Source organism: Pleurodeles waltl, chromosome 2_1, assembly GCF_031143425.1.
Source record: "Pleurodeles waltl isolate 20211129_DDA chromosome 2_1, aPleWal1.hap1.20221129, whole genome shotgun sequence".
Classification (NCBI taxonomy): Eukaryota; Metazoa; Chordata; class Amphibia; order Caudata; family Salamandridae; genus Pleurodeles; species Pleurodeles waltl.
Window position 1 is genome coordinate 658,634,385 of NC_090438.1, and position 16,810 is coordinate 658,651,194.

Consider the following 16,810-nt stretch of genomic DNA (forward strand, 5'->3'; position numbering starts at 1 on the left):
TGACCTCGTATCTCAAAAAATACACAAGTCACTATTCTCCATCGCACCAACCGAGATTTAATTTTGTGAGTCTCTGGTGACACACTGACCTCTGTATGTGTTTTAACTATAGACTTTCATAATGTACTTTAATGTGCTTGCCACTAAGTACCAACTTTTTTTTTATTTCTCATTTAAGTTGCACATTTTATTTGTAGCTACCCAATGATGACGCTTACAGAATGTTTTTTTTTTTCGTTAGCCACAGCTTTTGTACAACTGATATTTTTAACTCGCACATTTAAAAGTGCTTTCCTGTGGGATAATGAAGAAAATGAACATTTTGTGAAAGACAATGTTTGCCTCAGATGACAATTTAGGTGGGGTAGGTGCGATTCAACGATATTTTCTGGCCCCACTTGTATAAATCATCCACTAAATGGACATGTATTTGTCTTTCATTATGGTAAGGCTTTGTTTTTAACCTCTGTGCAGTTTTTATATAGCTTAAACTCAGCCTGAAATAATTTAGCATTTTCAAGAATATCAGTTATATTACTCAAGGCCACATCACGTGAGATTAAGTGACTTGCCCTGAATCACAGGATATTGACAGAATTAAACCTGGTTCCCAAATTCGTAAGTCAGAGGTTCTGGCTGTAAAACCATATCCTGAGTATAAGGAAGGTGTCAGGCTGAAGCCAGTAGAGGAATTTTGGTTTTTTGTCCCTTTATCGCAGAAATATTGCTGAAAATTGCACAGAAATATATAAAATGTCAAAGCTTTCCTGGGGGGAAAATCCTCTCCCCCCCCACCGAACCTTAACCCTATAAACATCGGTCTTCCTTACGCTACAATTTATTCACTTGTTTTACGACCCACCACCTTCGAATTTCACCAGCACTGTATGTATACTTTTGAAATATATAAATGAAAAGTGAAAACCGTGGTCTGATGTTCAAGGTCATGTGAATATTTAATTCATGTGAAAGGTAGCAAACAGAAGTTACATATATAGACCAACAAAAAGACAACTGTGAATATTAACCTACATTATCAGCCAGCATCAATGCTCCCGCTTCAATCACAAATTCGTGGGATTCTTCGTCCTTCACTACAGCTGCAGTTAAACCTGCAGCACTGCTAGCTTTGCCGCTTGTGTAGACTGCGCGGGGACTGAACTCTTCGACGTGCCTGGTGAAAGGGAATAACAGGTAGCAAATCCAATAAATAAGCGAAGGCTGACAATCAGGATTTGATGAAAGCTTAGGTTTATCAAAAATACATCTTAATGTACAATTATCTGGGGCCACTGCTTCTGCCGGCAGCAATTGTATACCTGCGCTGCTACATATATCAGCAAAAACAGTTAAGTAAACCTCCTAAGAAAATTTAAGTTGGACAAGCCATTATGAATACAATCATGCCTCCTTCAATTCAGCTATGGATTGAATTCATTCATTGGTTTGTACGCATTTGTGTAGCCCTGTTTTCTAAAACAACTTGATCTCATCTATCCTTGAAGGGAGAAAGTCATATCGGCCTCGAAGTGAGGCAAAACAGTGCCAACTTTTGTGTCACTGATGTGGACATGTACATAAATGAGATAAGATTGAAAGTTTGGGTAGCTCAAACTGTGTGGATATGCAAACTCAACACAGATCACTTCAAGATGGGACACTTAGCGGTCATAAGAATATTATATTAAGAAAATGTATATGTTTACAGGATAGCATTGTAACTGTTTTAATGTATTCACAAATAAATGTTTCATTTGTGAGACTGCAAAGTGAGATCCGTCATTGGAGTTTTATGAGGTCAAACTATAAATTATAATAATGTAGTAGACATTTGCACACTAGACAGGTCTGCATAAGGTAATATTTTGAAGCCTAACCAGGCACAGACAAGCATATCCCTTCTACTGCCTCGATATTCCCCATCCATAATTATAAGGTCCTGACAGGGGCGGCTCCTCAGTTAGGGCGGAGCAGCTTCGTCCCCCTACCAGCAGCAGAAGCTGCAAACCTTTCAGAACCAAAGGACTATAAACTAAGTTTATTATCCTTTCATTATGAAAGGGGCAGAGCTGTTGACGCAGATATGCTAATTAAAATATTAATGAATGTTGGTCTTTTGATTAATGAAAAGTTCATAGAGAAATCAATCCGCGAAAATATTGTGCACGTTTGAAAATGTGCAAACGAGGTATGTCCGCCACTTATACAAAACCTGTACTAAAATAAGTAAAAATGTGTGAAATAATAAAAATATATAAAAATAATGCAGTAAAATGTCATATTGAGATGTATAACATATGGTTTGCATTAATTTGTAGACTTAACTTCGCTGAAGTTGTGGCCTAGTCTTTCCAGGCCTCACACAAGAAGCTGAATTTCTAGCGCACTGCAGAGAAGCCAGTGCACAACCTGATCCTGAACCACCCGATGTTAATGTTGCTTAGCTAGAATTGTCTGCAAAGAACCGACGGACAGGAGGTGATGAAGTCAATTTGATACAATTATGTGTAGAGTAGGCTAAATGTACTTTCCCAGGACTTGAACAATGAGAGCACCGACTGAAGAGGAACATGCAACATTTTCGATACCTGAAGAGCCAGATGAAGACGACGTACAGTAGACCAATCCATAAAATGAGAAAGAAGAAATATTAGAACTCATAGATTTGAAAAATGTTATAGGTTAGAGTCCTAACTGACCAATTAGGAATTAGGGGGATGGACTGAAAAACTAATAAAAATTCATGACAAGGGGCTAAAACGTCAGATGCAAGAGAATAGGGTTGAGATGCTGATGTCAGGAGACATAGTTAGAGATTCTGTCATTGGGCTCATACTCTTGAGAGCCTGATGAGTTGCTAATTTATTGATGGCCTGAAGACGAAGACTAACTTTGTTGCTGATCCATTCCATGGATAGGTAGCTATGACAATGTGACTGACTAACTTTGTGCCTTTTCTTCTAGGTACCAACTGCGCTACTTTATAGTTTTCCTCTTAGCTAGATGTTTTCCAAATTCACGTTTTCTAAATTGTTTTGCATGAAGTCCGCATGCTAATGCCAATCTGGGTTAGTTAAGGGTCTTTCGGGTGACGTTGACAGCGACAAATGATTGACTGACTGATTTGCTGAACTCTGCTATTAATGATGCTAAATTCATCTTTATTGGCTTATGTTATAGCATTAAAGCATATGTCTTCTCATGTTTTAATTAGATTGTGTTATTGGTAGTCACTAATGAACTAATTCTGAGCTGATTAAATAATGTTTGAGTTAATCTAATGTTTTAGCATTGTATTCAATAGGGAAATAAAAATTGTTAAACGCTTTCTCGTGTTGTGGTTTTTCATGAAATTATGGTTATAGTTGTTCATTGACTAATGATTTTAATGGTTACTGATTGATTATATTGATTATTGATGCCACTGGTCACTACGTGATTAGGATACTCCATGCGATCCAAAAGTTTAATCTGCCTATACGCGTCCCCTTGTAAGTTTACTTACTAAGGACCAGGCTCACTAGCAGGGCCATGGGGGTGACTATCAGTGAGGGGGAGTGCACAGCACTCCTCCCTCAGAGCACGTGTTTGGTCGGCCGAGCACGTGTGTTTGGTCGGCCAAACATGTACAGTAGGCTTCCTCCAGCCCAACAACAGTTGCTGGGCTGGCGAGAGCCTGCCCAACAACAGTTGCTGGGCTGGCGAGAGCCTGCACAGGCTCCCAGTCTGTTCAGAGCAGTGTCCGGATTGGCTGGGAGCCTGTACCTGCAGCAGCAACGTGAGCAAGAGGTGCTCCTCCCCACCTCCTTCCCTCTCGCGCTGCACTACTTTGCCGCTTTCTAGTGCTTTGAGCCGTGGCTGGGTCCTGACTGTCTGGTGGTATAGGGCAGCTAACCAGGTAATGGACAAATTGTGATAATCATTTCAAACTTTATATACAAACTGTACAATGGATCCAGGCCCACTATCCAGGTAGAGTTGCGGAAATTCATGTTTTAAGTCACAAAACTGAAGCCCTCACATACGGAGAGTGGATGTTCAACAACTTCTTGCTTACAACTAAACTTGAAATGAACTTCATGAGGACTCAGAACAAATCTTAAATAAGGTTCAACATATGGACTTGAATATAGCCTTATATATAGACAGCTGTAGCAGGCTACACCAGCCCTTAAAGATCCACTCCAGGGGGGCCTAGAAAACATTTAAAATTGTAGTTTGACCATGTTTGCTGTGATGTACCCAGTTACAACTTATATGAGAACATTGGAATGTTTTAGAGCTCCACTGGAAACAATGGTGTGCTCGGGGCTTCTAATGGCTGGTAGAAGCCTGGAGCTCCAACATTCCAATGTTTGGTCAAAGCTATTGCTGTAAACAAAGGCCTCACACCCCTCGGGCTCTCAGTTCTTTGTTGCATTTATTAGAACATTCTGTCTTCTAGTGGTAAAATGTTCTAATAGCCTTATAGCCCTCCATAGTTGGGCTATACCGGCAATAATGTCCCACTCCAGGGTTAAAGGAGTGCAAAATCTCTTGGCTTTGACAATTTTTTTTTTTTTTTTTTACAAGTTGCACAGCGGTTGACCGGATGAGCAACATGGCTTAAATAAAAAAAAAAAAAACTAAAGTGTTATGGTGTGGCCAGCTTTGACCATCAGTTTTTTTTTTTTTTGGTTTTACTTTAAACGATGTTGCTCAGCCAGTCGTCAGCTTCTGTGCAACATGTAAAAAAGACCTTGACAAAGGAAATAGATTTTTCATAGGCAAATCCTATTGGCTTCGCCAGTGCTTATTGTTCTTTGCTATCAAGTAAGCAATTTAACAAGATAATTACGTTTTTCTGGGTTTAAGGATAGGCTCACCAAATAGACACCAAGTAACCCTAGGAGTGGTACAACTTTTGTCCCTAATGTGTGCAAATTTGAAACAAAGTGCTCTTTAATACACTACATACTTCCCCCTACTATTTCAAGTGTGATGCGTCTTACACAAAATGAGCTGGTAGACCCAAATACATTTTAAAATCAGATTTTCATAACTTCTGAAAAAATGTAGCAAAAATTAAGCATATGTTGAGTGTCTGCAAATTAGGACTACAGGAAAATCTGGAGCACTGGAGACACAGGCACCGTGTAAACAACATGGTCACAAGCCAAGTCTTGTGCCTAAAGTGCATTGAAAGTATGGATATAGGTTAAGGAGTATGGCCTAAGACCACATCCTCAAATATCTGACACACTGAGGATGGCTGTTAGACCTGACAGCCTTAGGATGGTAACCCCTAACTTTTTGCCTACCTCCCTCCACTTTTGAAGTTATGTTTTTGCTGGTTTTTAGACTCTTTGCTAACGTGCATATGCTCTCTCCCCTTAAACATGGTAACATTGGATCACACCCAATTGGGCTATTTAATTTACTTATATGTCCTTAGTAGAGTGCACTATATGTGCCAAGGGCCTGTAGATTAAAATCTACTAATGGGCCTGCAACACGTGTTGTGCCACCCACTTCAGTAGCCCCTTAACCTTCTCAGTCCTCCCATTGCAAGGGCTGTGTGTGCAGTTTCACCTTGGCATTTAAAAGTACTTTCCAAGCCTAAAACTCCCCTTTTTCTACATATAAGTTACCCCTAAGGTGTGCCCTAGGGAACCCCTAGAGCAGGGTGCTGTGGAGGTAAAAGGCAGAATGTGTGTAGTTTACATGTCCTGCCAGTGTAAAACTCCTAAATTCGTTTTTACTCTACTGTGAGGCCTGCTTCCTTCATAGGCTAACACTGGGCTGCCCTCATACATTGAGTGGTAGCTGCTGATATGAAAAGATTAGGAAGGCCATATTTAGTATGGCCAGAATGGTGATATAAAATCCTGCTGACTGGTGAAGTTGGATTCGATATTACTATTTTAGAAATGCCACTTTTAGAAAGTGAGGATTTCTCTGCACTTCAATCTTTCTGTGCCTTACAATACGTCTGGCTGGGTTTAGTTGACAGCTCCTTGTGCATTCACTCACACACCCTAAACACAGGACACTCAGCCTCACTTGCATACATCGGCATTTTGAATGGGTCTTTCTGGGCTGGGAGGGTGGAGGGCCCACTCTCACACAAAGGACTGCCACACCCTCTACTTAGACCCTGACCGACAGGATTGAACTGAAAGGGGACCCGGTGCACTTCTAAGCCACTCTTTGAAGTCTCCACTTCAAAGGCACATTTGGGTATAAAAACAGGGCCTCTGCCCTACCACCTCAGACACTTCCTGGAGAAGAAACCGGAACCTGCACCCTGACAAGAACTGCCCGGCTGCCTAAAGGAATCACCTGACTGCTTTCTGAAGGACTGCTGCCTTGCTGTTGCCCTGCTGTCTTGCTGCAGAAGTGCTCGCCAAGGGCTTGGATAGAGCTTGCCTCCTGTTCCCTGAAGTCTCAGGACCAAAAATACTTTTCTCCTGCAGCTTAAATCCCCGTGCGGCGAAAATTCAACACACCGCCTGCCAAGAACGATGCAGCCTCCCTGCGGTGAAAGTTTTACTGCACACCAAGTCTGAAAAGATTAATCCTGACTTCGCAACAGAAGACTGATGCAGCGCCAACGACATGACCGGAACTTCAACACACTTTTCACATTGCCTTCTAAGTTAAGCCTGACTGCTCAGTGCCAAACTACCAGAGGGTGGGCACAGGATAATTTGGATTGTGTGGGACTTACCCTGACTAGAGTGAGGGTCCTTGCTTGGACAGGGGGTAACCTGACTGCCAACCAAAGACCCCATTTCTAACAATGGCCAATCCCAAGGCTAAGTGAAGCATTCACTCAGGGCAAGAGTACTAGGTGCATGGAATGGCCAGCAAATGTGCTTCGGAGGCTTAGGACGCAAGGTGAATGGCTGAAAAAAAACAAAATAGGTTGTAACCCTGTGCTCAGCAGTCACTGGGTCCAGTGGTATGAGGAAGAACGCAAGGTCGAAAACTACATCCTGACCTCAGTGGCAAGGGCTTGCCAAAAATGCCTGCTCGCCTCTGTGAAACACATCTCCTGATGATATAAAGTAAATAAGTCTTAACAGCAAACACTGTGGTCAAAATGGAACAATAGTGTTGAACAAGTTGCGGCTGAACATTTCCTTGGCCATTTCTCTGTTAGTGCATAGTTATCCATTGAGAGAAGAAGTCAATACTGCTGCAAAGAGTTCCTCAAGATCAAACAGGAGATTTTGCTTTGGGCTTAAAATGGAGGCATTAAGGATTGTTTGATGAGCTGAGCACGATCAGGGCTGAGCACCTTTTTTTTTTCTAATATCTTGGGCATCTAAAGTTCATAAAAATACACTGGAATTTTTCAGACTAAAAGCTTGAACTTCAGGCAGAACAAGTCAAATAGTGGAGCAGAGACTGGTTCTTGGTTTCGGATTCATCAGTCCAAATTTAATGCAATTATTCTGAGAAAATACAAGCTGGGTATGAGATGGAGATGCCAAAAAATATATAAATACATTAACATATAAATAAATAGGCATTGTGCCCCACAATAAGCTGTCCCACCTCAACATGATACAGCCTCAGGAATTCATTCTATCTGCAAACTGGGGAACAACATCATAGGAACGAGGCCCGATCATTTGCCACTTCATCAATGTACTTTTAAGAGAGAACGTGAACTATGAGGTAAGCTAATTCTACTCAATTGAATTGAACATTTACTTTTAATCAAAGGTAATTAACTTAAAGTAGTCTTCGCAGTTACCTTTAATTTATTCCTTCCATGTTTGTGGCATTTTATGTATTAAGTTCATATCTTTTGAAAAACTTCATTTTTACCATTCAGATTCTTTATTTTCTTAGCAGTGCAGTTTTCTTAGTTGAACTTGTACCACACACATTCCTCCTAGGAAAGCTTTGCTGCTCAAGCCAATCTGAAGTGTGAGCAAGGGATTGGTCACAGATGTTTACATTATAGGAGTCAGTTTGTTTGGACTTGTAGAAGCTCAAGTGAAGTATTTGGCCTCTAAGAAACAAATAGCCTCAATATAATTTCCTACAACTAGATAAACCTAAAACCATAGACCTACACGGTGAAGGAGAGAAAATACAAAACTCTGCCTCTGCTGAGGGAGCAACATTTTGCAACTGGGTTTAGACGGTGCCCAGATGCAGTCCAATTCCTTTATGGCTTGATGGAGGAGCTTATCCATCTTGCACCAAAACAGTTTATGATACACTTGACCCAAACTTGAGTGAAAGGAGGTCATTGGGTCTCTGAAACCTAAACAGAAAAACATCTGAAACCCTTTAGATGTTTAAGAAACAGTCAATGAAGAAAGCTCTCAACATTGACTATTGGACTAGGCCGATCTTACGTTCCCAGATTACACACAGTTTATGTGAGATAAGTCTGCTTCAACGAGTGACAACTACTCAAACTCCAATCCTCTTACACAGAATGAGATATCAAGAAAACTACCAGCACAGCTACATACCAGCTGTGATAACATTTTAGATATGCTCAAAGAAGGGAGCGTCAGTCATTCAATTTGTCCAATCCACGTTAAAAGCAGAATCATCACCTGTTGGCATCCCAATCACACTTTCATGCATTACCCCAGATAGTCTGCATGGGCAGAGTAGCAATCGTGGTGTTTAAATGTGCCATGCAGAACCACTTGGTTACATTAAACTGCTCCTTGTGGATACAGTTTGAAAATCCTGCATACAAAGTGTTAGACTTGGCATCCTTGACGTGGCCTCCCCTAACATTTTGCCTCTGTTTCCCAGGCTGTTGATGTGTGCTGGACTCTGGTGTTACTGTTCTGATACTCTTGGCACTTTACCACTGCCATCCATTGCTAAAGTGCAAGCGCTGCATAAAATATATGTTCAATTGGCTTTCCATGATTGGCATATTTGATTTACTAGTAAGAACCTAGTAAAGTGCACTAGACGTGCCCAGTGACTGTAAATCAAATGCTACTGGTGGGCCTGCAGCACTGGTTCTTCCATGCACAAAAGTAGCCCTGTAAACAGGGCTCAGACTTGTCACTGCGGTGTCTGAGTGCAGTTGCAAACTGCCACCTCAACTTGGCAAGTGTACCCACTTTCCAGGCCTAACCCTTCCCTTTTCCTACATGTAAGGCACCCTTAAGGTAGGCCCTAGGTAGCCCCATGGGAAGGGTGCAGTGTATGTTAAAGGTGGGACATGTACTGATGTGTTTTACATGTCTCAACAATGAAATACTGCCAAATTCGGTTTTCACTGTTGCAAGGCCTATCTGTCTCATAGGTTAACATGGGGGCTGCCTTTAAATAATATTAAAGCGCTGATTCCCTTTGGGAGCAGATGGACAGGTGGAGTTTGGGGTCTCTGAACACACAATTTGAAAATACATCTTTTAGTGAAGTTGCTTTTTAGATTATGTGTTTTAAAATAGCACTTTTAGAAAGTAGGAGGGTGCATATTCCTAAGACCTTGTGAAGGATTACAAAAGGGAGGATGACATACTGTTGTGTTAAAGAGGTAGGAGTCTGCTTTCCATATGAATCTGGTCCCGGAAGCTTGTGGGGGGGAAATCTGGTCTGTGGAGGCACTTCGAGGTAAAGGGAAGGGACACCCTGGCATTCTTAGGGGAGCCCCAGGGGCTCACCTTCCATATCATATAGGACGCCCTGATCACAAGGTATGGTCTCACCCCTGAGCAGTACAAGGACAAGTTTAGGTCCTATAAGAAGAAGGAATCCCAAACATGGTTGGAATGTGTTGATTCTTTTTGCAGGTCACTGGATGGGTGGGTGAAGGGCAGTAAGGTAACAGCGTATGAGGGGCTTTACAATTTAATTTGCTTGGGAGCACCTGTACAGGTTGTTTTCCAGAGCTGCGCCAGCACCTAATTTATAGCAAGCTAACTGACCCCAGGAAGCTTTCGCAGGAAACGGACCACTGTGAGAGCACCAGGGTCCAGAAGAGGTATGGGGAGATAACTCCAAGGACGTGCAGAGTCCCTCCCAGAAGATAGCGGGGTAAGTGTAAATGGGGGGGGGGGGAAGGTTTCTCCAAAGGTCCCCAACCTAGTTCCCAGGGTCAGTATTTCCAGCACCCAGTGAAAATAAGCTATGGTTCTCCAAAGGAAGACCTGTGAAAAAAGCTCCCCTGTGTAAGTGTTATGCATGTGACCAGCTGGGTCATGTGAGGGGGATCCCAAATGCCCCAAGAGTACACTGGCACCCACTGGTGTGCATTCCCAGGGTTTGGCTAGTGGAGCGCTTGGAGAGGAGTTGGTTCCAGGTGGGTGGGAGCCAGCTGAGATGACCCTTGTCTCACTAGGGGACAATGAGATGGTCCAGAGAACCCTCCTGCTGAGAACACTAAGAAGTACAGGCAGTGGGTGACCATTCATGGACAGAGGTTGGAAGCTCTGAGACACACAGGAGCCAGTCTGACTGCAGTGAGGAGTCACCCGGTGTCTGAAGAGCAGATAGATCCCAATGTACTTTAATAAGTAGTTGCAGTGGACAACTCAGAGTGCTTGTGCAGTGGCGCAGGTTCCCTTTGAATGGGGGGGTCCTCAGGTTACTTGAAGATTGCTGTGAGTCCAACCATGCCTGTGGATTGTTTGCTTGGCAATGACCTGGAGGATTCCCCTTGGAAGGAGGTGGAACACAGGTCACACTTGGATATGTTGGGTCTACCTTGGTGGGTATGCATATCCACCAGGTCAATGGCATCCTGTCAGGGTGGTCAAGAGCCCCTGGACTCTGACAGAGTTGCCCAGGGGACCGCCAAAAAGAGTAACGGCAAAGTGCATGGGAAACCAGCCCCTGAAGTTCCCACTGTCCGGGAGGAGGTGGAGCCTGTGGGTGATGCCCCAGAGCCTACAGGGAACAGGTGGCTGAGCTGGGGGAAGTTCCTGGGTTGTCACAGTGGAAGCAGGAAGGGGGAGTCACCAGGGAAACATTCTGTGAGGCACAGAAGACATGCCGTACTTTAGTGGGTTTGCGGCAGCAGGCAAGAATTGGGAGGACAGCATCCTGTATAGTGAGCCTAAAGTTGCTGAGCATGGGGCAGCCCATGTGCTGGTGGTACCCCAGTGCTTCAGAGCCTTCCTACTAGGTCTAGCTCATGACGTGCCTTTAGGTGTTGAGTGGGCTGGATGACTTCAGCACAGCATACCTGTTTGACATTGCAGTGTTCAGTTCCGCTTAGGAGGAACACTTGCAGCACCTCTTCAGAGGGTTGGAGGCCCTGCAATGACAGACCTTTGTACTGAGGCAAGCAAGTGCCAAATAGGACAGAGTTCAGTGATGTATTTGGGGCACCAGGTAGGAGTGGCCAAGTGGCACCCCTACAGCCAACAATTGACAATTCTGGCTTGCCAGGCCTAAACCTTCGCTTTTTATATATGTAAGGAACCCCTAAGGTAGGCCCTGTTTAGCCCCATGGGCAGGGTGCAGTGTATGTTAAAGGTGGGACATGTACTTATGTGTTTTACATGTTCTAACAGTGAAATATTGAAAAATTTGTTTTTCACTGTTGCAAGGCCTATCTCTCTCATAGGTTAACATGGGGGCTGCCTTTAAATATTTTTAAAGCACAGATTCTTTTTGGGAGCAGATGGACATGTGGAGTTTGGGGTCTCTGAACTCTCAATTTAAACATACATCTTTTAATGAAGTTCCTTTTTAGATTGTGTGTTTGAAAATGCCACTTTTAGAAAGTAGACATTTTCTTGCTTAAACCATTTTAGGACACTGCCTGTTTGTGAATTCCTTGCCTGGGTCAGTTTGACAGTTGGGCTGTTTGCACCTTTCTCTAGACAGTGACACAAAGGGAGCTGGGGTGTAGCCTGCATATCCTGATGAGACATATGTGCTAGGAGGGAAGGGAAGTAGTCACTTACACCTGAAAGGGCTGTGCCTGCCCACAAACATTGCTGTCTCCAATCCCCTGGTGTGTCTCTGGGGCCTGGCCTGGGCACAGCGGCATATTAGAAACAGGAGGCCTTCCTTTGAAGTAGGCCTACTTCAAAGGCAGAAAAGGGTTTAAGAAGAGCCCCCAAAACCCCAGAAAATTAGACCACTTCTGGAATCAAGAGGAACCTCTTCCAAGGAGAAGAGCTGAAGAACTGAGGAGAAGTGCTGCACCTGCCTGTGACTGTGCTTTGTTGAACTATCCTGCAGTTGCTGCTTTTGACTGTGAAAGGGAACAAAGACTGGACTTTGTGGTATATTCCTGCTTGAGAAGAATCTCCAAGGGCTTCAACTGAGCTTACACCCTGTTCGGAATTCTCATGGCCATCAAAGACTTCCTCTACTAGCACCTGGACGCTGCTGAGACTCCTCTGCCGACAAATGGTGCCCTATCCAGTCCCTGGGCGCTTGAAAGGAGAAGCTGGTGAAAATACAAAAAAAACAACTCCGGACCAATGCCTCTGCTGAATCCCATGATGCCACCTGCAACAGACAGTGTGGTTCTCGCTGGAGAGCGATGACCCTCGCAGGCCTGACATCGCTGCAGCCCCTACGAAGTCCGCGACTCCGTGGAAGTTGCCGCATGACATTGTGACTGCCGAATATCGACTCCACCCAAAGTGCGCAGATTCAACTCTTCGCACTCCCACTGCCTCACCTCCACAGCTCTGCAGCAAGGACCAGACTCCTTTTCATGATGTCTCCACTCCTCTACCCGTAGCACCAGAACGGACAACGCCTCAGAACCAGCGATGCCGCAATCCCCAACTTTGCGCACCCGCTTGTTTGTGCATTTTACTAAGGTACTGTACCTGGGGATCTGTGTGACACTGTACCCAGCGCCATTGGTGTTGGATTCCTGGGAACGACTCCATCACAACACCGTGTTATCACCTCATCGAAGCGCTATTTTTGAGTTTCATCTGTAAAAATTCATAACTTGACTTGTGTATGTCGGAGTTTTGTCAATTTGGTCTTTTTTTGTTCAGATAAATATTGGCTGCGTCTCTAAACCTGTTTTGAGTCATTCTGTGTTGTTCTTACTGTATTACTGTGTTTGTTGGTACAAATACTTTACACATTGCTTCTGAAGTTAAGCCTGCCTGCTCATGCCAAGGTACCAAGGGGGTGAGCAGGTGTTAACTGAGGGTGATTCCCCTTTACCCTGACTAGAGAGGGTCCTTGCTTGGACAGGGGGTAACCTGACTGCCAACCAAAGACCCCTATTTCTAACACAAGGGAAACATAAAAAATCAGGTACACTAGGTGGTGAGGATACATAGTCTTTCAAATATAACAGAAAAATACTGCAATCTCCATCCACACCCATTTTACAGCTCTCAGGATAATCTGGTCACCAAGTATTGATGAATGTCGAGATTGAGCTACAGCCTGTAAACTAGGTTCTATCAGCCCAAATTAGAGTAAATTCCAGCAAAACAGTGAGCACGACAGGTTACCAAGAAACCAATGCATAAAATAGCTCAACACAAATACCAGGTCCTATTGCCTAGATAGCCTTGGCTCAAGAAAAATCTATACAAAGATACAAAATCTGTTTTAGTCTACACAACACCCACATAAATTCTGTCATTGGCATTGAATCCCTCTCACCTAGTGTAAAAAAATAGCTAAAAACAAGTAAAGGCGGAGCTAATCTTATCCTTTAGTGCAATTTTCATGCCTGGAGGCTGGGGTCCCTCAACATTGTGTTCTATGAGTAACATTAAAAAAAAAAAAAAAAAAAAAAAAACATTGGTGGGCTAACTCCAGTTTAGAGCACCAGAAGTTTGCCATGATAGTTGGGAAGTCGTTTTGAGACCCTGAGATGAAAACCTCCAAAATGTGTTAACTACACAAACGTCCATGACTGTATAGCAGATACCATACAGTGTCTCTGCGAATGGTTTAGGCAAGAGAGAAAACTATACTGAGGGCTGTTTAAATTCCAGTGACTGCCCTCAGCTAAAATGCCTTGGTTTTAAGGATAACGCATTCGCATGTTTAAGAGTGAAACTTTGCATGTCTTATTAGAGTCCTGCGACATATCTCCAGTCACAGATCTTGCATGTGTAAAATAATTAGCACTTAAACATGGAGATCCAGCTAGATTTCTCTTTGATATCACTGTCTTGGTACAAGACCTGTGCAAATTTCGTGGTACTGTTCATATTTCCTGAATTTCGCATTACATGAACTGTGCGATTGTTTTTGCTTCTTGCAGAGCAAAATAAGTCACATGATTTTATTTTTTTCAGTATAAGCGGTCTCTACAGGACATTTCTCTTGAAAATAGTCTCCCACAGGCAAAAATTAGATTTTTTTCTCACTATAAAATAACAAAAACATTGCATATTTCATAGAATACATCTTGCATGACTTTTCTGTCAGGAGTGTCCTTGCAGTGAACATTTATGAGATACAGCTGAAATCCGTTTCATGTAATGTGTACTTACATGAACTTCATGAATATCAATTTCTCACACTGCTACTTGGTTCCATGAAGGTCTGATTCAAAATGAATACGGGTCATTACTTTAAAATAAAGAATCTATCTAATTATCAAATATTTAAGAAAGCGCTTTGATGTGCTATTCCTTTCCCACTTCGATTGCACCACCCACCATGAAAAAAATATTGCACCTATTATATGAAGTTTGCAAGCATTCTATATAACGGGACTCTGCCATCTCATATATAGTCATAAGCATGAGGATTAATGGGAGGGCAGTGGAGGTTGGAGAACCCCCTTGAGCCACAAGGGTTTGTGTTAAGCCTCGTCTTTCTCCTTCCTTGCCATTCTCGGACACCTATTGGGTGGAAGAGAGGTGGGTGCTTTGTTACATCATGTGAGTGACAGGTCACCAGTGTTCCACAAAGTAAAACATGGACCTCTCTTCCAACTGAAGTGTCGGGAGAAAGAAGATAGCTGCTGAACATGTTTAACTTTGAGCTGCTAAAATTGGACAAAAGGGACCCAAATTAGTGGATAAATTAACATGACTGGTTGATCCTAAGATTTGTTTTAATGTGGACCAATCAATGCTCAAAAAATGTTCAAGCCTAACTTTCACCTTTAACCCTTGGTCAGCAAAAGTAGAGTTCTTCCTTCAGCAGAAATTTTACTTGAGCACCTGCAAGTTACTGTACAATCACAGGATTGTGAAACTCTTTATTGATGCTAGAGGAGGAAAGAGGATACTATTCTACTGCAGCTCCTTACTCTGAATACAGTAGGATCTGGAGGCAGGCATGTTCAAACAGATCACCATCCATCTACCTCCTGTTTTAGAGGGCTGCACTCCGAAAACTCATGAATAGAATATCAGCTGCTTTTTTGGACTAATTGCATTTCGGCTTTGGATGTTTGGATAACAGTATGTTTATAATTGTGTGAGGCAGCTCAGTTTGAGTTCAAGGTCTGACTGTTTTGAAGCTGAAGGTTTCTCACTCTACTCAGGATAAAAGAGAATCGGCCTCAGCTAACCCCCTGCTTACCCCATTGGCAGCTTGGCACAGCAGTAGGCTTAACTTCAGAGTGTTAGGTGTGAAGTATTTGTACCAGCACACAAAGTAACTTAATGAAAACACTACAAAATAACACAGGTTTAGAAAAATAGGAAATATTTATCTAAACAAAACAAGACCAAAACGACCACAATCCACAAGTCAAGTTATCAATTAAAAAGCATAAAGAGTCTTTATGTAGTTTAAAACACAAATTAACACTATAACCATGAAAATGTACCTTGGTTACGTCAAAAATAACCCCGCACGGGCGTGTGGGGGTCAAAAAGGGCTTTTGATGCGTCAATTTCACTCTTGAGCAAGACATTGCAGTTTCTCCTTTCGTCTGTTCGCATAGTTTCTTCTCTTCGCAGGAGAGCGATGCATCGATCCGGTCGGCACTCAGGTCTGGGCAGGTCTTGTATTGTTTTTATATGCCCAGCCGTACTTGCGTCAGAAATCCAGCCGCACGATGATTAAAAAAAAACACTAAGTGTGGGTTTCAAACACTGAGTCTCCGTCAGCGATGCTCCAAATCGGGGTGGCAATTCTTCGGTCACGTTTCCAGCGAGTGTGGATTTTCAGCCGCAGAGCCAGCAGTGCGTCATTTCTTCAACCGCAGATCGGAGTTGCACCGATCTTTTCTCCGCACGGCGCTCTGTGCATGGATTTCTCACTCTTAAGCTGCCAGCTTCTCCTTTTAGGGTCCCAGGAACTGGATGGACACCACAGACAGTGTAGGAGTCTCCCCAGAGACTCCAGGTGCTGGCAGAGAGAAGTCTTTGTTGTCCCTGAGACCTCAAACAACAGGAGGCAAGCTCTAAATCAAGCCCTTGGAGATCTTCACAAGATGGAAGGCACACAAAGTCCAGTCTTTGCCCTCTTACTCTGGCAGAAGCAGTAACTGCAGGGTAGCTCCACACAGCACAGTCTCAGACAGGGAAGCTTTTTCGCCTCAGCTCTTGTCCAGGCAGAGGTTCCTCTTGGTTTCCAGAAGTGTTCTAAAAGTCTGGTTTTGGGTGCCCTTCTCATACCCAATTTCTCCTTTGAAGTACGCCAACTTCAAAGCAAAGTCTCTCTTGAATGTGAAATCCTGCCTTGCCCAGGCCAGGCCCCAGACACTTACCAGGGGGTTGGAGACTGCATTGTGTGAGGGCAGGCACAGCCCTTTCAGATGAGTGACCACTCCTCCCCTTCCTCCTAGCACAGATGGCTCATCAGGATATGCAGACTACACCCCAGCTCCCTTTGTGTCACTGTCTAGTGTGAGGTGCAACCAGCCCAACTGTCAAACTGACCCAGACAGGGAATCCACAAACAGGCAGAGTCACAGAAATGGTATAAA

The 16,810-nt window shown here is 43.4% G+C and overlaps 1 protein-coding gene across 1 annotated transcript in view; it reads right to left on the minus strand.

The window, feature by feature from the left end:
* The window catches only part of LOC138259079 (maternal DNA replication licensing factor mcm6-like), a 482,778-nt gene that overhangs the window by 270,393 nt on the left and 195,575 nt on the right, over positions 1–16,810 (minus strand). The window contains exon 9 of the mRNA XM_069206547.1: positions 1,033–1,174. Coding sequence (XP_069062648.1) covers positions 1,033–1,174 — 142 coding nt within the window. The remainder of the gene's footprint in view (positions 1–1,032; positions 1,175–16,810) is intronic.